At 46.9% G+C, this 23,261-nt stretch overlaps 1 protein-coding gene across 1 annotated transcript; it reads left to right on the top strand.

Annotated features, from left to right (window-relative positions):
• The first annotated feature begins 1,767 nt into the window (after positions 1–1,767).
• On the top strand, positions 1,768–16,668 carry Cilp (cartilage intermediate layer protein). The gene is made up of 9 exons (XM_027925188.2): positions 1,768–1,855; positions 3,373–3,541; positions 5,554–5,646; positions 6,486–6,755; positions 8,734–8,913; positions 9,313–9,627; positions 10,621–10,729; positions 11,627–11,784; positions 13,808–16,668. The coding sequence occupies exons 2-9, from the start codon at positions 3,481–3,483 to the stop codon at positions 16,174–16,176; spliced, it is 3,555 nt and encodes a 1,184-aa protein (XP_027780989.2). The 5' UTR covers positions 1,768–1,855; positions 3,373–3,480; the 3' UTR covers positions 16,177–16,668.
• Positions 16,669–23,261: the final 6,593 nt, after the last annotated feature.

Genomic DNA, 23,261 nt, shown 5'->3' with positions numbered 1-23,261 from the left:
CTGTCAAAGCCTTGGGTGAAACTGCTTCATGGGTTGGCTCTGATACTTTGGACCAGACTGGGGCCAGTTATGAGGCCCATTGGCCAAAGACTGGGGGCTGGAAGGAAGGCTCCAGGAGAGAAAGCAAATCAGATTTGTGTCTTATGGCTGCTGGGGGGCTATTGTTGCTCAACATCTTTTCTCCACTCCCACTCCTCTCCCCAACAGCTCCTGGCTAGGGTGATGTCCAGAGAAAACAGAGCTGCTAAACCCCTGCTTACACAGAGAGAAAGGCAGACACGGCATATACACAGAGAGATATAGAGACACGCGGTAGGAGCACGTGCATAACTGCACAGGGCTCTCTGGCATGAAGATTTGCACTGCCACACTATGGGATCATTTCCAAAGGAGGCTCTTTCCTCTGAGTGAAAACACAGGTCTCTTCTCATGACTTCCCAGTGTCCAGTCTAGATCCTGCCCCAAATAAGAGCTCAGTGAGGTTATGTGGAAAGAGTGACCCTGGTGTGGTTAGTCCCAGAGACAGACCTTCACCTCCAGGGGCTGGAACAAGGCAGGAAGCCCAGGCCAGGTTGGAAGAGCCTGTGACTTGAGGCAGGAGGCAGGAGACTCCTGTTGTGGTCGTCATCTTCTGCTTCCATTTGGGGCTCTATCCTTGTGGCTGGCAGTTCTCAAAATATGGTTCAAGAACCAGCAGCTGGGCTAGGGTTCTAGCTCAGTGGTAGCATGGGTAGCAGTGCCTAGCATGGGTGAGGCATTGGGTTTGTTCCTCAGGACCACATAGAAACAAGCAAATAAATAAAGGTTAAAAAAAAAAAACAACAACCAGCAGCTTCCATATCACCTTGGAGCTTGTTAGAAATGCAAAGTCTCAGGCCCCACTGAATCAGAAACTCTGAATGTGGGTCCATAAATCTGTATTTTAACAGCCCTGGGAGTGATCTGAATGCATGTTATAATTAGAGAGCCACTGCCTGAGACAATGGGCAGCCAACCTCATGCTGGTGCCAGAAGAACCAGGGAAGTCCTAGAGCACAGGCAGCTGCTCACGCCACCTATGGGTGAGACTGGCTGCTCACGTGCTGATGAACGCCCATACCTGACTTCACATTTACTCACTGAGATGTCTGGTCTTCGAGAGTCCACATGCTGGGGATCTGGGGTCCCCATGGGTACAAACCAACACATGGAAGTAGGGAGGGTCAGGTAGAACTTTTTTCACCAAGTGATATTCTGTGTCCTGCACTTCCTTTGTCCCTCATTCCTTTGGAAGTTCCCAGAGGTTCCCTCAGATTAGAGAAGCTGAATAGCTGCCCAACTGAGACCAGATGCATCCAACTGAGAGGCCATGGTGGCCTGCATGCCTAAGAATGCTTGAAGTATGTGCTAAGGCTAGCAAAGTGCTTTCTCTCTGCAAAGGGGGAGCCAGGGCCAGGGGAATGTGGGGGATCAGCAAGCAAAGCTTAGGCAAGAGCGCACCATCCCCAGAGCCCTGAAATGCTGCCAGATGTAGAATTCTCCTTGGCCCTTTCCCAAGGCTCCTCTCAGTGCCCAACCTACCTCCTGACCCCTGCCTCTCTGTTCTGGCCTGTGGAATGCCAGGCAGATGCCCACCTGGGCCATCATCAGACCCATGGCATGCCCCCTAAGGATCTAGACATGAAATCCCAGCCTCTGTGAGCTGCAGGGAGTGTGGGGAGGGGAGGGAGGCTCATGCTCAGATCTGGTTTCACTGCTGCTTCCCAGTGGCTGGCTGCCACAGGCTGAGCCACCAGCTGTGCTATATAAGGCCCACGCTGGACTGCGGGAGAGGCGAAGACTTGGACCCCCGCTAAGGAGTCCTGCTCAGGACACGGTGAGCTGCACTCCTAATTCTCTTGCCCATCCCTGTACCAAACTGTCTGATTTAGCTGCTCCTGGCCTCCCTTGGCCACCCTCTTTCTTTTTCTTTTCTTTCTTTTTGTTTTCTCTTTGACCCATCATCTTCCAACAGAGAAGACTCTACTTTCTGCTTTGAAATGCTGTCTCTTCCCCAGTTAGCCCTCCCCCAGCCAAGATCAGGGACCCCCACCCCACCCCATGGCCCCACTCTGGGTCTCTATACCTCTGGTTGCCTTGCTTTCTTCTTGCGGCCAGCCAGTGTGCATTGTCCAAGAGTTCTGCGGAGCGTGGGTTCAGGGAGCCTGAATGTCAGGGCATTTGCTGAGGAAATGGCGGGACTCTGAGAAACCTCCCTGGGCTGCCAGATGGGAAATGGTTTTTCCACAAGGTGCCTCAGGCCACCTTAGCCTCTCAGACTTGCCTGGAACAGGCTTGGGCTGAGTGCTGTGCAGGCCTGCGGAATGCTCAGGCCCCTGCTCAGCTCCCCGGTGCTTGGAATAAGGCCTGCAACAACTGAAGCAGTGACTTCCCTGAGACTCTGTTCCCTCCTCTAAGAAACAGGTGGGGAGGGGTTAGTGATTTTTGGTCTACAGGGTCTGCAACGTGGAATTGGTTTGTCCTTCCCCTGGAACATCTGAGTTTTTCCATCTTTTTCTCAGAAAGGAGGCATCTCCCCTTTCCCACCACACCCTAGACTCTGTGGAGATTGAAGGAAACCAATTTTGAATCTCCAGAAACTGGTCAGATTCTGGATTGGCCAGAGCTCAGGGGAGAGAGAAAAATGTCCTGCCGAGAGCCCAGCCCACACACATCCCACAGTCCCCTAACCTTATTGCCAGGCCTGTTGTCCTCTCCCCACTCCTGTAGCCCCTACATGCTCAGCGTTTATTGGGGAGCCCTGGCCACTCACAAGGCACCCTGTCTGCTTTCCCTCAATTGGCTCCTGGCTGTGGAACTCCCACCCAGGCCCCAACAAAACAAATCAGAATGTGTTCCAGCTGCAGCGCGTGCACATCTGGGAGGTGGTGTGCGAGGCATCTGCGCCCTTCAGCTGCCTGCTATTGCTGGACCACGGTGATCAGGGCCAGGGCTGCACTGTCTTTATATTTAGCCCCCATTCAAGAGTGTGAACCCCACCAAAGTGTAGCAGAACAAAAGGCCCCCAAGCCCAGGTCTTGAAAGTGATTTATTTACAAGTCATCTAGAAGCTGCTGGAAGACTTGTAAATAAATCCTGGTCCCTCCCTTGGCAGGGAACCTCTTCACTTTTACTCTCCCTGGTGACCCACCTCTATAGGGACACTGGGTTGGAAACTGGATCTGCCTCTTTTGAACTCAGATTCTGAGCCTCTGCATCTCCCAAGCTGCTCAGTTTTGCAACTTGAGGAGATAACTCCCACAAGACTTCATTCTGGCCATCCTTCCATCCTTGACATGTCAAGAAATATTGCACTCAGAAATGTGGGATCTAATAAGCTTTGTTTCTTTTCAGGTCATTGGATCTGAGAAGATTTCCAGGGAACCACATTCCTAAGACAAGCTGACTCTGAAACACCCTCGCCCATCTCCTGCCACATTCTCACAAGGCCTGGGGAAAAGAATGGTGGGAACAAAGGCCTGGGTGTTCTCCTTGCTGGTCCTGGAAGTCACCTCTGTGTTGGGTACAGGCTAAGTATCTGCTAGCTCCCAAATCCTCCATTTACCATAGTGAAGTCATGTCTGTTCTAGCACCCAATTATGCAAGACACAGGCCCTAAGATCTAAGGCTGTTTAATGGTGTATTCATAATTTGTGCCCTGCTTCCCTCCCCTTCCCAAGTTTGAGAAGGTTCTCCATATTAAAACTCACAGAACAAAAACTTTTTAAAAAAATTTTTAACTTGTCTATAGACCTTTATTTTTTTATTTATATGTGGTGCTGAGAAATAAATAAAGGTCTAAAGACACCCAGAGCATCACACATGCCAGGCAAGTGCACTACCTCTGAGCCCCAGCCCCAGCCCAAGAACAGAAACTTTTAAATGAGGAGAAGGGTGAAGGAAAAAACAGAGGAAAGTTATTGCACCTGAGTCCTAAATTTAGCTCTGAGCTTCCCGGCAGCCAGAGCAAAAGGGAGTCACAGGGGATCACTGAATTCTTGGAAGCAGGTTTAGGGGTTGGTCTGTTTTTAGTTTCATGAAAATTCTTCTGTTCTAAAGCTCAGTTTCATTTAGACCCCACAGCCAAATTTCACAGAAACTCCAGAACCCCTCTGTTCTTCTTGTCCTCTTGACCCCATCCTCTGATAAATTTGAACTCTGAAAAAAACAAGCAGAGAGAAGTTGCCTGATGGGATTGCAGACTTCCTGCAGCAGTAGAGCTCCTGCATGCTATTTCCCACCTCTCCCTCTCTCCTGATTTCTAACTATATACTCAGATAATGGGGGAAAAAATCTCAACCCCCCTTTTTTAAAGCTGCATGCCCTGCAGGCTTTGTGACCACAGATGCAGGAACAAAGGCTGTCTCAGCATAGCGCCAACCCCTGTGTGCACCCACCTTCTGCCTCGCTCTTCCACCCTGACAGCTGCTGTTTGTGAAGATGATTAGCATTCAACCATCGGAGGGGAAATCAGATTAGGTTGATTAAAAGAGCTCCTATCACCCCAGTTAAGCAGCACAGAGAATTCTGACTTGGCTCCCCGCCTGGGAGTTAATTGTCTTTCAAGGCTTTCTAGCCTTTCTCCTTCCATTCCAGAGCCCCCAACCCAGCCTGACGTGGAGGAAGGCTTGGAAATGCCCATGACCTGAGGACCCTGTATTTATCCTCAGACAGACCAGCCAAGTCTGAGGTCAAAAAAATCGAGGACTACTGACCCAGTTAAGCCATGAGTCCTCTATGGGAGGGTGGACTCCCAAAGCCAGACTGCCAAGGGAAGGGGAATGGACGTCCATTGTGCCGGGCATTGAGCTAACAGCGTTGCTAACACTTATTCTGTGCACACCGGGTGCCAGGCATTGTTCTAGGTGGATTTTATGAATGAACATTTGTAATCCCCACAATCTCCTTAGGCAGGAACTGCTATCATCCTCATTTTATAAGGAGAGAACACGGGGCCAGATGGGTTAAGTAGCTTGCCAACGTCACGCAGTTAGGAGGTGGCAGAGGCTTCAGAGCTCCTGCTCTGTCTTCGCACACTTCAGAGATGTTGATGTTTTAAGTCATGGAATCCTCATGCCAGAATCACACAATGAGGTGGGAATTAACATCTCCATTTTACAGTTGAGAAAAGGCTCAGTTTTGCCAACAGATAGGTCGAGACACCAAAGCAGGAGTCCCAGCCCATTGGCTGCCCAGCGGTTTCTGCTTACCCATTTCTAGAACATGAGTGAAAAGCGAACTACCATTCATGGAGCACGCCCTACTTGCCAGTTCCCTTTCCCTTTATTATTACCCTGAACAATGCACCATAATCACTTATGATGTAGTGATTATTAATGCATTTCTATTTTAGGGGGAAACAGGTGCAGAGGAATGAAGACTTTCTGAGGTGGCACAGCTGTGAGTGGTGCAGTGGTGAAGCCCCATGGCCAGGACTCATGCCTCATCCACCACACCACACGGCTTCCCTGTGTTTTAAGAGACCCCTCGTTAGTCCTAGACCCTCACTCAGCCTTTTCTCCTTCTGACCCTCAGGGAGGCAGACGATGCTGACTCAGTCAGTGAGAAGAGTCCAAACTGGGAAGAGGACCCCCAGCACCTTTTCTAAGCCTGCTGATCCCCTGGAGAGTGAGTCATGGCTGGAGCAGGGAAGGCCTGGAGGGCTGGCGTCTCTACTGAGCTTACTAAGTGAATCTCTGAAACCAGGGTGTGACGCTTTCATGTTAACCCACTTTCTGTCTGTGGGGACTGGGGATTGAAACCAGGGGCACTTTGCTACTGAGCTACGTGCCCAGTTCTTTTTATTTTTTATTTTGAAACAGGGTCTCACTAAGTTGCTCAGTCTTGCTAAGTTGCTGAGGCTGGTCTTGAATTTGTGATCTTCCTGCTTTAGCATCCTGATTTGTTAGGACGACAGGCATGTGCCACTGCACCTGGTTGTGTAAAGTCCCTTTTACAAGGCATTTGGCCTACATCTCTGTCCAGACAAAGAAATAGCATAGGACAGCTAAGAATAATGAAGCTACCTATTTTATTCTAAGAATGCTGCAGAGCTTCCTGGAGCCAGAGCACAGGCAGGTGAGGAGGCAGGAGGATGGAGAGAGAGCAGGAGCTTAGCCTTGCTAAGGGGATTTTAAGCCAGAGAGTAATGTGGTTCAAGCCACACAGAGAAAGCATACCCCAACTGCAGTTTTGAGGAGGGGTAAGATGGGGTAGAAGGAGACCCTTGAGGTAGAGAGACCAGGCAGGAGTTACTGCCATGGCTCCTCCAGGCCGATGGAGGACTGTGCCTTGCAGGTACAGAGGGGATGGAGAGATACTGGTGAGACAAGTATGGCAGGACCTGAAATGATGGGGTGGCCGGGTGGGTGAGAGGTATCAGGGAGGACCCCAGGGGTTGAGCAGGAAAGGAGAACTGGAGCTCACTGTGCCTCTAGATATAGCTCTTCCCCACCCAACTCTCTCAGGTCCAGGTGAGTGGACAACATGGTTCAACATTGACCACCCCGGCGGACAGGGTGACTATGAGCGGCTGGATGCCATTCGCTTCTATTATGGAGATCGTATGTGTGCCCGTCCCCTGAAGCTAGAAGCTCGGACCACTGACTGGATACCTGCGGGCAGCACTGGCCAGGTGGTCCATGGTAGTCCCCGTGAGGGCTTCTGGTGCCTTAACAGAGAGCAGCGTCCTGGCCAGAACTGTTCAAATTACACTGTGCGCTTCCTTTGCCCACCAAGTGAGTCTGAAGGACCCCTACCCACTACCTCCCCCTCCAGTGTCGACACCGGGAGAGGCCACGACCTGCCTCTGGCCGCAGGAACTCTGAATATCACACACCATGCTTCCAACTCAGAAGTGCCATCAGCTCCCAAATATTGTTCCGTATTCATGGGAGCCCTCCCATCACCCCATTGTATTGTGCTTGTGTTGCTCAGTGGTGAAGAGCATAGTCTCTGGAGTTGGGCTGCTGGGATTTGAATCCAGAACCTACCGTGAGGAACTGTGTTCCCTAGATAAATTTTCTAATGTTCTCTCACCATTGTCTCATATGTAAGACAAGGGTACCAGTAAATCTTCATGGGGTTTTGTTTGTTTTGGTGCTGGAAATTCAACCCAGGGGTGCTTAACCACCGAGCCACATCCCCAGTCCTTTTTATTTTTTATGTTTTTAAAATTTTTTTTTTAGTATTAAAAATATGGACACAATATCTTTATATTTATTTATTTATTTTTATGTGGTGCTGAGGATCAAAACCTGTGCCTCACACGTGCTAGGCAAGAGCTCTACAATGGAGCTACAACCCCAGCCCCAGTCCTTTTTTATTTTTTTACTTTGAGATAGGGTCTTGCTAAGTTGCTTAGAGCATTGCTAAGTTGCTGAGGCTGGCTTAGAACTGTGGTCCTCCTACCTCGGTCTCTCAAGTCTCTGGGAATATGCCACTGTGCCTGGGCTTCATAGGGTTTTTATGAGGATTAAATGAAATAATGAATGTAGAGGACTGAACCCAGATTCACCAAGTGTTAGTTTCTGTTTTTGCTCCTATGCCATGCTAGCTATCCACACTATTTGAACTTGACAACTAACCTTAGAGGCCTAAGACCTGTCTTGACAGGTTGCATGAGGTGTAGAGAGGTTAGGTAACTCTTCATGATTACACAGCCTATAAGTACAGAGCAGGGATTTGAATCCTGTCTGTGTTTGCAGAGTCCAGCTTCTTTACACTCTCCCACCCCTGCACTGGATAATTCAGTTGTTAGTGATGGTCAGCTGCAGGCCTGCTTGCTTTTGTTTTGAGGTTTGTTTGCTTGTTTTGGTATCTGGTATTGAACCCAGAGGTGCTTAACTACTGAGCCACATCCCCAGCCCTTTTTTATATTTTATTTAGAGACAGGGTCTTGCTAAGTTGCTTAGGGCCTTGTTAAATTGTTGAGGCTGGCTTTGAACTCACGATCCTCCTGCCTCAGCCTCCTCAGCCACTGGGATTACAGACGTGTGCCTCGGCACTCGGCCTGTTTTTACATACTGGAACCCAGGGATGATCTACCATTAATCTATATCCCTAACCCTTTTTTATTTTTTATTTTGAGACAGGCTCTCACTAAGTTGCTGAGGCTTGAACTTGCAATCCTCTTGCCTCAGCTTCTCAAGTCACTGGGACCACCATGCCAATTGTAGTCCTGCTAACTTTGGATAGGCACCTTCCCCCCTGGGGATCTGCTAGTCCACATAATCTTATGCTACATTAAGTGGTAGTGGTGTTCTCCTGGGTAAGATCAGAGCCCTCATTCTTGCACACAGGCCTCAGACCAGAGGTAAGGAGGATGGGGAGTAGGAGGCTGGATGTTGGAGTCACTGCAGGCCAGAGCCTGTGTGCAGAAAGCACATGGCTGTTTCCACATTGGTGGAGAAGGAAGCTGGTGCTGCCCTCGGGAAGCATATCAAATCCCAGTGTTTGACCCAGCAAGCCCCACTCAGGACCATCCCAACCCATATGGTGCCTTTGCACAAATTAGAGACACTACTTCTTCAAGATTTTGACTTCCCTGTATTGGAAAAATCATTATAATAAAAATAAATATCAGTGACATCTACAATGTAAATGGGGGCCCTGTCTTTCCTTACCAGATAGAAAAAACAGCCTCAGGATCAGGTTTCCTGACAGAGTCCCCTTGGGAGGGGAGGAAAGTCAGATTATCTGCTGATCAATTTGCAGGGTCCCTGCGCCAAGACACAGAGCGCATCTGGAGCCCTTGGTCACCCTGGAGCAAGTGCTCAGCTCCCTGTGGTCACACTGGGGTCCAGACTCGCACACGCACCTGCTTGGCAGAGTCGGTGTCACTATGTGATGAGGCTACTGAAGAGGGCCAGCTCTGTGTGAGCCAGGCCTGTCCAGGTACCACCCTCCTTTCTGGCACTGGGCATGGTGTGGTGGGTGAGGTCAAGACAGCATAGAAAGATGGGTTAGAGGGTCAGTCTGAGATAGATTCCTTCATTCACTCATCAAGTATTAATTGAATATCTATTATGTGCTCCGAGGTGGGATATAGAGAGTAATTAGGAACACAGAACAAGGTCAATAATTATAGCTTAGAGGAATACGGAGAAGCTCCTTTGAGGAGGTGTCTTGGGCTTAGTTTTAAAGGATAGGTAGGAATTAGTTGTGCAGGCTGATAAGGAAGGATAACAAAGGCCTAAGGAAGAAGGGGAGCACATGTGAATCTACAGGCTGGGAAGTGCTGAGGGAGGGCCCTAATCTGTATGAACCCTGCTAATGTGACTTCTTGTTCCACAGCCTGTGACCTGACCTGCTCCATGGGCCAGGTGAATGCTGACTGTGATGCCTGCATGTGTCAGGACTTCATGTTTCATGGGGCTGTCTCCCTTCCTGGGGGTGCCCCAGCCTCAGGGGCCACTGTCTACCTGCTGACCAAGACGCCTAAGATGCTGACCAAGACAGACAACCAGGGGAGGTTTCAAGTCCCTGGCTTGTGCCCTGATGGTAAAAGCACCCTGAAGATCACGAAGACCAAGTTTGCCCCTATTTTGCTCACAATACCCAAGAGTCATCTGAAGACAGCCACCATCAATGCAGAGTTCATGAGAGCAGGTACCTAAGTTCTCTGAGGTTGGGTGAGTGAGGAGGGGTGACGTGCTAAGACTGGCTTTCCAGCTTACTCAGAGTAAAACCCCAAATCCTTACTATGGCCCACGAGGCTCTAAATCATCTAGCTCTCCCTTATTTCTTTATTTTTCCTCTCCTAGTACTCCCCCAATATGGAGTCACTCTACTCTAGCCAACTGGCCTCCTGGCAAATATAGACATACTCTTACCTCAAATGCAAAGGCTTGCATTTGCTGTGTGGACTCTGTAGCGTGTTCTTCCCCTAGATATTCATAGGTTCTGTTCCCTGGCCACATTATCCAAAATTATAGTATAGTGTAAGGTTTGGAAGTCATAGACAGAGGAGTTGGGGAGCTCAGAAATGGTGCAGAATGGTAAAAAACAAACAAACCCCCCCCCAAAAAAAAAAAACTGCTGGAGGCAGCAGAACATTAATATTGTGCTATTCAAAACCACTAGTTTTGTTTCAATTGTAGTACTTGGGAATCGTGGCAGGCACAAGGTCCACCTACAAGCTGCTTGACAGGCCATAGGAACAAGCAGTGGTAAATGCCTATTATCTCAGTGGCTCAGGAGGCTGAGGCAGGAGAATCACAAATTCAAAGCCAGCCTCAGCAACTTAACGAGGCCCTAAGCAACTTAGCAAGACCCTGTCTCAAAATAAAGTATAAAAAATTGCTGGTTATGCAGCTCAGTGGTCAAGTGTCCCTGGATTCAATCCCTGGTAAAAAAAAAAAAAAAAAAAAAAAAAAAGAAAGAAAGAAAGAAAAAGAAAAAAAACAAAATCAGGCTGAGGGGTGGAAGCAGTAGACTCCATTCTAGACTGGTTCCCTTAGCTATTCAGACCATTAGAGATGGGCCTGAGGTGAGGGTGAAGCCATACAATTTGAACACCATCTGGGACCCTGAGAAAGCAAGGCTCTTAGAACCTGTGACAAAGAAAAAAATCCAAACACTGTTTTTCATCTTCTGTCCCAGAGACTCCGTACATCGTGACGAACCCAGAGACAAAAGCACGGAGAGTTGGGCAGAGCGTGTCCCTGTGCTGTAAGGCCACAGGCAAGCCCAGTCCCGACAAGTATTTCTGGTGTGTATTCTGCCAATTACTCTTCCCAGTTTTCTTTTTGGAAACAAGAGGTTTCTTGCATTGGGTCAGGGATTAATAATAGTAACCAATAAGCCAGGTGCAGTGGCGTATGCCTGTAATCCCAGAGGCTTGGGAGGCTGAGGCAGGAGGATTGCAAGTTTGAAGCCAGCCTCAACAAAAGCAAGGTGCTAAGCAACTCAGTGAGACCCTGTCTCTAAATGAAATACAAAATAGGGTTGGGGATGTGGCTCAGTGGTTGAGTGTCCCTGGGTTCAATCCCTGGTACCCCAACACCCCCCACCCGCAAAAAAAAACCCCAGAAACCAATAGAATAAAGTTCTAAGTAAGGTAGCCTGGATATTTGTGTTTACAAGTGGGAACTGCAGGGTTGAGGCTGCCTAGACCACTGGGAAGCCCTCTTGTACCCTCAAACTTATGGTCCCCCAGATCATCGCTGGTCTCAGGGTCCTTGACCTGCATGTTCTCAGGACACAGTACAGGTTCCTCAATCCCTCTTTCCCCAATAAAAACAGTGTCAGAAGCCCCAAGAGCTGGAGTCTTTTACTCTCCACAAACATTTTATAGCCACTACCTTGTTTGACAATCCCAACAATTCTCTGAGGTCAGCTGGAAGCTAAAGCAGGAAGCTACAGCTCAGAGAGATGAGAGACGATTTGTCCAAGGATCCACAACCAGTTAAATGGCAGGCCTGGGACTTCAAACCAATTCCTTTGACTCCTAAGCCAATCAGTGCTCTTCAGGCATGTCACAGCCGATGTTGATGTCTGCAGGAATCCGTTTGCCATTTGTCTCCCTGACTCCTTGCTCCTGGGACTGTCCTTAGATATACCTGCCCTCCCACTGCCCACTCCTACTCTACTTCTTCATCACTCACAGGTACCACAATGACACATTGCTGGATCCCTCCCTCTACAAGCATGAGAGCAAGCTGGTGCTGAAGAACCTGCAGCAGGACCAGGCTGGAGACTACTTTTGCAAGGCACAGAGTGATGCTGGGGCTGTAAAGTCCCAGGTTGCCCAGCTGACTGTCATAGGTAAGAGCCTATGTCTGGGTCCTGAATCTGCAATGAGGCTCACTGAACACCCACTGAGCATAGGTAGGAAGTAAAAGCTCAGGCTTTTGTGAGCTGTGCAAAGTGCCATGCCTTCTGGTACACAGACCTGATGGCACAGACCTGATTCCTGCTGTCACAGAGCCACCATTTGAGGAGGGGTGAAGAAATGTAAATGAGACAAACAAGTAGCAGGGATTGAACCCAGGTACACTTTACCACTGAGCTATATCCCCACTCCCTTTAATTTTGAGACAGGGTCTTGCTAAGTTGCTAAGTCTAGTCTTGAACTTGCAATCCTCCTGCCTCAGCCTCCCGAGTGACTGGATTACAGGCATGGGGCTGTGGATGCTAGTAATGAGAGACCTGATTTCCAGGTGGCTGCTTTCAGTTGGAGCTTCAGTAATGGTTTTCAGTCTTGGCTTTCCTTTGGCACCACCTATTGAGAGTTTCAAAAATTACTGATTTCTCTGCCTTACCCCTAGAGAGTCTGATTTAATTTGGGATATGGCCTGAGTATGCATGATTTAAAAACTGCCCCAGTAATTCTAATTTGCAGCCCATGTTTGAATCCCTGGTCTTAAAGAATTGGCAGTTACTGTGTGTAGAGGTATACAGATGAAGGGTCTGGCATGGGCAAAGGTACAGAAGTGGGGAACTGAGGGGGCTTTATAAGAAACAGTGACCTGATTATAGTTGGCTTCTAGAAGAGAACTGGAGGGAAAGAAATTCAAAAGCCAAAGATCTATCAAAAATCTGTCCTTGGAAAGTGAGGGAGAAAGAGGATATCTTAGTAATTGGCCAAAACAAAACAAAACAAGAGGCAGAGAGAATTTATTGGAGGAATTCTGGAATATTTCACAGACTCCAAGAAAATTGAGCAACAGGCAAAACAAAAATTTGGACCTCAGCAAAGACATGGAGCCCCCAGCAGTGGTCCCAGCTCATCTCACCAATGCTTCCTGTTTGGCACAGTGATTTTTTAAAAAATACTGTCTTAACTATTCCACAGTTCAATTTATAGAGAGTAACAACATCTAATTTCCAAATATATATGTGCATGGCCTTAACTACAAAATACAGGAAAAATAAAGAGAAAGTAATTTTAACATAAAATAGTAATATTTCGATATCTAAATGCTTTGGCACATTGACTTGAGAAGATAATCCAAGAGGTCAGACATTTGTACTTACATCCAGAGTCACCATGAATTGATAGCTACAAATGCTGATGGATACAGAAGTATCATTTTGGTGGTTCATAGTCCTTGGGTAATGTTGTTGTAGGGATGTAATTTTCCTGATATAAGGAACAATTCTTGGTGTTGTTTCAAGCTAAACAAAGTACAGTCTCAGATTGATTTATATGGTAGTTGCATTCTTGAAAAATTCAGTGTGTTGGGGCCATGTAAAAAATACCAGGCTAAAATCCTTTTAAACAGGGTTTCTACCTTTTTGAATGTCTCACAGGATATGTGAAAGTCATGCAGGATGCAGAATATTTTTTTAATGCAGAAAAGTGCCAGGCATTGCCGGACCTAGAGCATCAGAAGCCATGCCCACCATATGCCAGTAGTGCCCCTAATTTTGGTGATGACTACAATACCCTCACACATGTTCAAGACCTCTCTATTGAGAACCACTACTCTAGTGACGTCAGCAACCAATTCCATTTCCCCATCTATAAAATGATATTTGTGGGCTGGGGTTGTGGCTCAGTGGTAGAGCGTTTGTCTTGCATGCTTGGGGACTGGGTTCGATCCTCAGAGCCACATAAATAAATAAAAATAAAGGCATTGTGCCCATCTACAACTAAAAAAAAAAAGTCTTCAAAAAATGAGATTTGTAATGGTTGTTTCATCTCCCTCAGAGAGTTCTGTCAGAGATATGGCTATCCCAAGGATATTGCAAAGGATTGTCCTTTGGAAACTGAGAAGAGGTAACAATGAGGTACTCGGTGTAGGGTATGAACTTCCACTTTAACATTTCCACATTTCTTCTTTAGCACTTGATGAGAGTCCCTGCAACCCAACCCCTGAGAGCTACCTTATCCGGCTTCCCCATGACTGCTTCCAGAATGCCACCAACTCCTTCTACTATGATGTGGGCCACTGCCCGGTCAAGACCTGTGCAGGGCAGCAGGATAATGGGATCAGGTGCCGGGATGCTGTGGAGAACTGCTGTGGCATCTCCAAAACTGAGGAGAGGGAGATCCAGTGCAGTGGATATACGCTGCCCACCAAAGTGGCCACGGAGTGCAGCTGCCAGCGGTGTACAGAGACCCGGAGCATTGTGCGGGGACGTGTCAGTGCTGCTGACAACGGGGAGCCCATGCGCTTTGGCCATGTGTACATGGGGAACAGCCGTGTGAGCATGACTGGTTACAAGGGCACTTTCACCCTCCATGTCCCCCAGGACACTGAGAGGCTGGTGCTCACATTTGTGGACAGGCTGCAGAAATTTGTCAACACTACCAAAGTGCTGCCCTTCAACAGGAAGGGGAGTGCTGTGTTCCATGAGATCAAGATGCTCCGCCGGAAAGAGCCCATCACTCTGGAAGCCATGGAGACCAATATCATCCCTCTGGGGGAGGTGGTTGGAGAAGACCCTGTGGCGGAACTGGAGATCCCAGCCCAGAGTTTTTACAGGCAGAATGGAGAGCCCTACATGGGAAAAGTGAAGGCCAGTGTGACCTTCCTGGATCCCCGGAATATTTCCACAGCCACAGCTACCCAGAGTGACCTGAACTTCATCAATGATGAAGGAGACACCTTCCCTCTTCGGACATATGGCATGTTCTCTGTGGACTTCACAGATGAGGCCAACTCAGAGCCACTTAATGCTGGCAAGGTGAAGGTCCACCTTGACTCGACCCAGGTCAAGATGCCAGAGCATGTGCCCACAATGAAACTCTGGTCCCTCAATCCAGACACAGGGCTGTGGGAGGAAGAAGGCGATTTCAAATTTGAAAGCCAAAGGAGGAACAAAAGGGAAGAAAGAACCTTCCTGGTGGGCAACATGGAGATCCGTGAGAGGAGGCTCTTTAACCTGGATGTCCCTGAAAGCAGGAGGTGCTACATCAAGGTGAGGGCCTACCGGAGCGAGAGGTTCTTGCCCAGTGAGCAAATCCAAGGGGTTGTAGTCTCTGTGATCAATCTGGAGCCCAGAACTGGCTTCTCATCCAACCCGAGGGCCTGGGGTCGCTTTGACAGTGTCATCACAGGCCCCAATGGGGCCTGTCTGCCTGCCTTCTGTGATGACCAGTCCCCTGATGCCTACTCTGCCTATGTCTTGGCAAGCCTGGCAGGGGAGGAACTGGAAGCAGTGGAGTCTGCTCCTAAATTCAACCCAAATGCCATTGGTGTCCCTCAGCCCTACCTCAATAAGCTCAAGTACCGTCGGACAGATCATGAGGACCCACGAGTCAAAAAGACAGCTTTCCAGATCAGCATGGCCAAGCCAAGGCCCAACTCAGCTGAGGAGAGCAATGGGCCTATCTATGCCTTCGAGAACCTCCGGGCATGTGAGGAGGCCCCACCCAGTGCAGCCCACTTTCGGTTCTACCAGATTGAGGGGGATCACTATGACTACAACACAGTTCCCTTCAATGAAGATGACCCTATGAGCTGGACTGAAGACTACCTGGCATGGTGGCCCAAGCCAATGGAGTTCAGGGCATGCTACATCAAGGTAAAGATCGTGGGGCCAGTGGAGGTGAATGTGCGATCGCGCAACATGGGGGGCACTCACCGGCGGACCGTGGGGAAGCTGTACGGAATCCGAGACGTGAGGAGTACTCGGGACAGGGACCAGCCCAATGTCTCATCTGCTTGTCTGGAGTTCAAGTGCAGTGGGATGCTCTATGACCAGGACCGTGTGGACCGCACACTGGTGAAGATCATCCCCCAGGGCAGCTGCCATCGAGCTAGTGTAAACTCCATGCTACATGAGTACCTGGTCAACCACCTACCCTTGGCAGTCAACAATGATACTAGTGAGTACACCATGCTGGCACCCCTGGACCCACTGGGACACAACTATGGCATCTATACTGTCACGGACCAGGACCCTCGCGTGGCCAAGGAGATTGCACTTGGCAGGTGCTTTGATGGCACATCGGATGGCTCCTCCAGAATCATGAAGAGCAACGTGGGAGTGGCCCTCACCTTTAACTGTGCAGAGAGGCAAGTGGGCCGTCAGAGTGCTTTCCAGTACCTCCAAAGCACCCCGGCCCGGTCGCCTGCTGCAGGCACTGTGCAAGGAAGGGTGCCCTCAAGGAGGCAACAGCGGGCAAGTAGGGGAGGCCAGCGCTGGCCCGCAGGGGTGGCCTCTCTGAGGATTCCTGGAGTTGCTCAACAGCCTCTGAGCAACTAAGTCTTGTGGTTCTTCATACTTTACTCCCCCCACCTCACGTGACAGCCATTGTGAGACTGATGCACAAACTGTCACTCAGTTAATTTAAACACATCTGTTTTGGTGCAATTTGCTTGTTTGTTTCTTCATGCCTTTACTTATTGTCTTTGTCCCATGACACTGATTGGCACATAGCCCCCAAAATGACAAATAAAGCCTCTGTGTGCTATGTGACATCTTGACATCTGCCATGGGAAACACAAGAAATTGGCCACTGGTAAAACCCTGTATCTTTGACTGTTCTTCATTGAGTGCCATTAATGCAAGTGTACTTCCTTTTCTTTTAGCGTGTTTTGCTCATCTCTGCAATAATGATAATCTGATGCTGAAGATCAAATAACCAATATAAAGCATATTTCTTGGCCATGCTCTGCAAGATGTAAGCAAGGCCTCCTTCACAATTCATACATATAGGTGGCGGTGAAATAAAGAAATAAACTACAGTGTTTTTACTTGAAATGTAAAGAACTTATTTATTACTTTGCTGAATTTGGAACTCTAGTGCACAAAGTTAGGCTATTGAAATAGGATAGTCATAGTTCCTCTACCAACTCCAGAAAGAATATCTTCTTGTATCTTCAGTCATACTAGGTTGATAGTTGTGTCTCCTTCATATTTGCTTTTACTCTTGCTCATGGCAGATGTCACTATGAACTTTCATTCTGAGGCCACTGTTCTGTCTTTTAACCATTACAGTGAGCCAGCTACTCAGAGAAGCACATGGACTCCAGTTACAAGGCCCTGTGAGGCCCAGTGTCCCTAAGTTAAGGGCTGGGCAACCAGACACACACTCCAGCAGTCAAGTTTATTCTCATGGATCATATTTTCCATTTGCAGAGAAGAGCAGAGATTCCTGGAGTTGTGAGCATGTTCTGGGCTCCTGAGCAAGACTAAAAATATGTCCCAATTTTTGTCTTTCTTTCCAATACTGTGGTGCTTATCCAATAGCTTAGGCAAGTTGGCCAAGTGGTACTTTAGTTCCCCACAAGCCCATTGCCTTCTCCAGCTGGGATGGCTGACCTCACTCCCAAATGTTGGGTGCTCTGTGGGTCTGTCTTTTCTTTTTTTTTTCTTTCCAAACTCTTATAAAGACGTTCCACTTTTCCAGACAAAAGATCTCTGCTGTGTATAATAACCCCTGTCCCTGGAGTAAAACAACTGGTCCAAATGGACAGGGCTTTGTTTTTGGAGAAGACATTCAGTTTAAAATAGTAAATCAGAGGCCAGTGGCTGGTGCCAGAACAATCTTGTAGGCATCAACAGTCAGGGTAGTGGGGAGTTGGGTGGGGTAAGGTGCACTCAGGTTGTCCCTCTCCCAACCCCTCCAGAACAGGCAGTAAAGAGGCCAGAAGGATTAGGAGAGGAGAGAGCATTTTTTTTTTAATATTTATTTTTTAGTTATCGGCGGACACAACATCTTTGTATGTGATGCTGAGGATCGAACACGGGCCGCACGCATGCCAGGCAAGCGCGCTACCGCTTGAGCCACATCTCCAGCCCTGGGAGAGCATTCTTTATTATAATCAGGACAAAAAACTTTTCTTGACCTGCGGCCAACCCAGCATAGTTCCTTTTGGCCACTTCTGGCCTATGCCGGAATTGTATTCTTTTTGTTTTGTTTTGTTTTGGATACCAGGGATTGAACTCAGGGGCACTTGACCACTGAGCCACATCCCTAGCCTATTTTGTATTTTATTTAGAGACAGAGTCTCACTGAATTGCTTGTGCCTCGCTTTTGCAGAGGCTGGCTTTGAACTCATGATCTTCCTGCCTCAGCCTCCCACTGAGGATTATAGGCATGCATCACCACCGGGCCAGAATTGAATTCTTTTTAAAAAATTTTTAGCTGTAGATGGACACAATACCTTTATTTATTTAGTTTGTTTTAGTGGTGCTGGGGATTGAACCCAGTGCCTCACGCATGCTAGGCAAGTGCTCTACCAGTGAACCACAACCCCAGCCCCAGAATTGTACTCTTAAATCAACATCTGCCCAGTCCCTAGGAGTTGAGTTTGTAATCAGAAATTCTGTGGTTGAGGGGCTGGGGATGTGGCTCAAGCGGTAACTCGCTTGCCTGCCATGTGCGGGGCACTGGGTTCGATCCTTAGCACCACGTAAAAATAAAATAAAGATGTTGTGTCCACTGAAAACTAAAAATAAATAAATAAATATTAAAAAATTCTCTCTCTCTCTCTAAAAAAAAAAAAAAAAAGAAATTCTGTGGTTGAACAGTCCATCCCAAAGATCATTGAGAAAGTGAGCACAGGCATGGCTAGTTCTAGTGGTATGTATTTATCAATTCATTTATTTAGAGACAGGGTCTCACTATATTGCTCAGGGTGGTCTCCAACTCCTGGGCTTAAGCAATCCTCCAGCCTCAGCCTCTCAAGTAGCTGCAATGACAGATACCTGATGGTATATGCCACCAGGTCCAGCTTCCTTATGGTCTTTGATTGCAATTTGACCTATTTCCAAATTTCTCTTCTGTCCCACTGCTTCCAGGGAATAGCTCTCACTAATGGCTTATGGGGGCAGCGGGGGGTATTGACTGCCAAGGCAAAAGGGTCAGTATTCAGCTATCTGCAGCACAGACTGCTTCAGGAGTCAGAGGACATGCTGCCTCAACCTGACCACCAGTTCCTCCCAACTCATAGAGAGGAATTTCGGGGGAAGGTGGACTGACTGGGTCTCCACTCCATGCCCTTCCCTTGCTGTTCTCAGTTGAGAGCCTGAATAAATGGAAACCAGCAGCATCAGCTAGTACCTGACTTTTTTCTTCACTCATCATGACATATGTCCAATGCCTGCTAGATGCCAGGCCATGAGTGCAAGTAGACAGGACTTGTATATGAAATAATAGAAAATATCCTACAAGTGGGGGCACCCAACTTGGATGAGGTGGTGATTCGGGGAGCTTTTAAAGGAAGTGACATCTAGTTTGACATCTGAATGATAGCTAGGATCTGGCTTGCTGATGGTGCAGCTATCAGGAACAAGGGGCACAAGCAGATAGAGGCTGGGAGGGGCTGGCAGGCAGATACTTCTTTCAGATGAGGAAACCCTGTTGAGCTGAGCTCATGACACCCAATTCCTTAATGTTTGTCTTGCTTCCAAAGCTAGATGTGCTCCTTGCCAGCTGTGCAACTTTCCCCTAGACCTCAATTTCCTCACCTATGAATGAAGGGACAGGTCTAGATTAGAAACTAGATGATCTCTAAAGTCCTGTTCATGGTTTTCAGTGAGGTTAAGGGCACAGTTCCCAGGATGGCTTTGATTCAGAACCGTGCTGATTCTCAGGTTATTCCTTTCTCTGTGTAGACTGCATTCTTGCTGGACAAATGTTCACCTCAGAAAAGCCCTGGGTTTTCAGTCGCAGCCTGCTGGACAGTGGCTGATCACCCGTTTCTAGGTGTGAAGTGTATGAGGATGGATGTCTGACAGCAGGAGGAAAGGCACAGACAGGAAGGTAGGGGGCCCAAGGGGCTGCTTCTGCTTACGAGCAGGGGTGTTTTCAAACAGAATGCTCTCAAGAGTTCACAGAGCTCTAGCAGCTGGGGTGACAGAGAAATATGTCACCAGGATGTCCCAGAGAGATCAGAGTCTGAAAGGATTGAGAGGATTGAAGCAAAACTGGAAGCAGAGCAGGGACGGGTGGGGTTTCAGACAAAGAGAACTGGTTACAGCCAAGAAGTAGAGAGGGGCCTGCACCATGGAAGTCTTCTGATGATGAGTCAGGAACACGATGCCAGCTAACCTCAGGAAACCACTGGAGTCCGGAACTGCAGAGCCATCAGGATTCAGGTCATCACTCTCTGGTTTTGATTCTCTTATTCTCCCTCACACTCAGTGGTTTCTGCCCTCTCAGTCTCTAACTTGATCTTGCTCTTCATGCCCTATTTCTCAGATTATCTGTCTGATGTGACTTCTCTGTTTCTCTCTCCTATTTCTAGATTTCTCTCTCTCTGGCAATCTCTTTCATTCTCTTCCTTTCACTCCTCTATATAGGAATCCTTGGTTCTTGATAAATTAGCCTTCTCCATTCTGTGCACATAGAAGATGGTTATCATATTTGCATCCTTCTCATGATCTGTCTTGAAGATTAAATCTGATCGGTCCAGTTTGAATTGGGGCTCCACCTCTAGTCCAATCAATTGAGGCCATGGCAGAGTGGGCCACAGAGGGCAATGTCTGTTATCTAAGCAGATTCCTTGAGAAGAGGGAGAATCTGGTTCTCCTCAGTGAAGTTTACCTCTGCACTTTAGTCTACTTTGGGGTGGGGACATGTGTTAGCTTTTCGTGACTGTGACCAAAATACCTGAGGAGAACAACTTAGAGGAGGAAAAGTTTATGTTGGACTCACTGTTTCCAAGGTCTCAGTACACAGGCAGCTGATTCCATTGCTGTGGGTACAAGATGAGGCAGAAGATCATGGCAGAAGGGTGTGACAGGAAAGCTGCTCAGTTCATGGCAGCAAGGAAGGAAAGAGAAAAAGATTTCAGGGACAGATATAATCCCCAGGGTCATAGCTTCCAGTGATCTACTCCCTCCAGCCATGCCTCTCCTGCCAGCAGTCCATGCAAATTATTAATCCACCAAATGGATCAATCCACTAATGGATTACAGCTCTCATGATCTACGCTTTTCACCTCTGATCATTGCTGCATTGCCCAACACATGAACTCTTCAGGGGACATTCCAGATCCAAACCATAACAGCACAAAGGACAGTGCTTTATACTGCTGGGTAGGTGAGAGCAATTCTGAGAAAGAGTCCTTGTGAGCTGAGGAGACACCCCAAAAGATAAATTCTTCAGCATGTGTTCAGTGAGCAGACCACTGTAGGGTTGTGGAGAGTTTAGGGTTTTTCATTTCCAAACAGGAAGAATTTTTGTTTATTTATTTTTGGTACTGAGGATTGAACCCAGGAGCACTTTATCACTTAGCTACATCACCAGCCTTTTTATTTTTTATTTTGAGACATGGTCTTTCTAAGTTGCTTAGGGCCTCTCTAAGCTGTTGAGGCTGGTCTTGAATTTGTGATCATCCTGCCTTAGCCTCCCAAGTCACTGGGATTACAGGTGTGTGCCATTGCACAGGTGGGATTTTTAAATTTATCAGATAAGATCTGTGTGATACCTGTTCTTTGAAATCTGTTGAATCTGGCTTCATTACTTACTACCTGAACAATTTTTATAATTTGCATTGGGTGCAGGGCTCATGTTCTGTTCAATAAATTAGGAGTATGCTGAAATCTTCCACTAGATGGTACCCTTGGTAACTTTTCTGATTCCTCAATTTGGGGGTTAAACATTTTGAGGATATTTTAATGGGTATATATTAAGTATTGAATGTTCATGCCTTCTTATGAGTTAGAATTTTTTATTTTTTTATAGTTTTGTTCTTTGGTCTTACATGCTTTTTAAATTTTTTTGTACCAGGGATTGAACACAGGGACATTTAACCACTAAGCCACATTCCTAGCCCCTTTTTATATTTTATTAGAGATGTGGTATCACTGGGATTACAGGTGTGTGCCACTATACCCAGTTCACCCCCACTTTTTTTTTGGTTAGTATTTATTCAGTGTATCTTTTTTAAATATCTTTTATTTATTTAGTTAGTTAGTTATAGATGGATACAACACCTTTATTTTGTTTATTTACTTTTTTAATGTGGTGCTGAGGATCGAACCCAGTGAGTCACACATACTAGGCAATCGCTCTACCACTGAGCTACAATCCTAGCCCCTCTTTTTTATATTTTTATATCTTTTATTTTAAATATTTTGTGTCTTCCTAATGATATGTTCCTTGTAAACAGTATTATAGTTAAGTTTTAGTTTATTTTATCCAATTTGACAATCTGTCTTTTAACTGATGAGTTTAATAAATACATAATTATTATACATGTATTTGGATTTGTGTTTACCTGATTTTGGGGATGGGGGGAGTACTGAGGATTGGCACTCGACCACCGAGCCACGTCCCCAGCCCTGTTTTGTATTTTATTTAGAGACAGGGTCTCACTGAGTTGCTTAGTGCCCTGCTTTTGCTGAGGATGGCTTTGAACTCTCGATTCTCTTGTCTCAGCCTCCTGAGCTGCTAGGATTACAGGTGTTACAGGTGTGCACCATTTCACCTGGCTGAGTAATATCTTTCTTTCTTTTCTTTTTTTTTTTAAAGAGGGAGAGAGAATTTTAATATTTATTTATTTATTCATTTATTTTTAGTTCTCGGCGGACACAACATCTTTGTTTGTATGTGGTGCTGAGGATCGAACCCAGGCCAGGCGAGCGTGCTACCGCTTGAGCCACATCCCCAGCCCCCCTGAGTAATATCTTTCTTAGTCCAGTTTTTTTCCTTCCATTGATTTGAAAGTTTCACACTTTTTCTATTCCTTTAGTGTTTCTTTTGAACTTACTTATTTTAACACTCAACAAAAATTGCACCCCAAATAATATGTAAATTTTTATAATTTTTAAATTTTTTAAAATTTATATGACAGCAGAATGCATTACAATTCTTTTCACACATATAGAGCATAATTTTTCATATCTCTGGTTGTATACAAAATATATTCACACCAATTCATGTCTTCATACACATACTTTGGATAATAATGTCCATCACGTTCCACCATCATTTCTAACTCCATGCCCCCTCCCTTCCCCGCCAATCCTTCTGCCCATCCTAGAGTACGTCTATTCCTCCCATGCTCCCTCTCCCTATCCCACTATGAATCAGCCTCCTTATATCAGAGAGAACATTTGGTATTTGGTTTTTTGGGATTGGCTAACTTCACTTAGCATTATCTTCTCTAACTCCATCCATTTACCTGTAAATGCCATGATTTTATTCTTTTTTATTGCTGAGTAATATTCCATTGTGTATATATGCCACATTTTTAAATCCATTCATCTATTGAAGGGCATCTAGGTTGGTTCCACAGTTTAGCTATTGTGAATTGTCCTGCTATAAGGTTTTTTAAACCCTTCAAGATAAGCTTATTATTATTATTTTATACCATGTTTGTTTAGATGTGATTATT

The sequence above is a fragment of the Marmota flaviventris genome, chromosome 2 (assembly GCF_047511675.1).
Source record: "Marmota flaviventris isolate mMarFla1 chromosome 2, mMarFla1.hap1, whole genome shotgun sequence".
In the NCBI taxonomy this organism is placed as follows: domain Eukaryota; kingdom Metazoa; phylum Chordata; class Mammalia; order Rodentia; family Sciuridae; genus Marmota; species Marmota flaviventris.
This window is presented reverse-complemented; position numbering and strand designations above follow the sequence as displayed.

What these genes read in the sequence shown, in the direction of transcription:
- Cilp (XM_027925188.2), top strand. Translation starts at nt 3,481, where the DNA reads ATGGTGGGAACAAAGGCCTGGGTGTTCTCCTTGCTGGTCCTGGAAGTC. An exon ending in TGTGAGCCAGGCCTGTCCAG is followed by an intron (nt 8,914 to 9,312) that starts GTACCACCCTCC and finishes CTTGTTCCACAG; the next exon opens with CCTGTGACCTGACCTGCTCC. An exon ending in TGCAGAGTTCATGAGAGCAG is followed by an intron (nt 9,628 to 10,620) that starts GTACCTAAGTTC and finishes CTTCTGTCCCAG; the next exon opens with AGACTCCGTACATCGTGACG.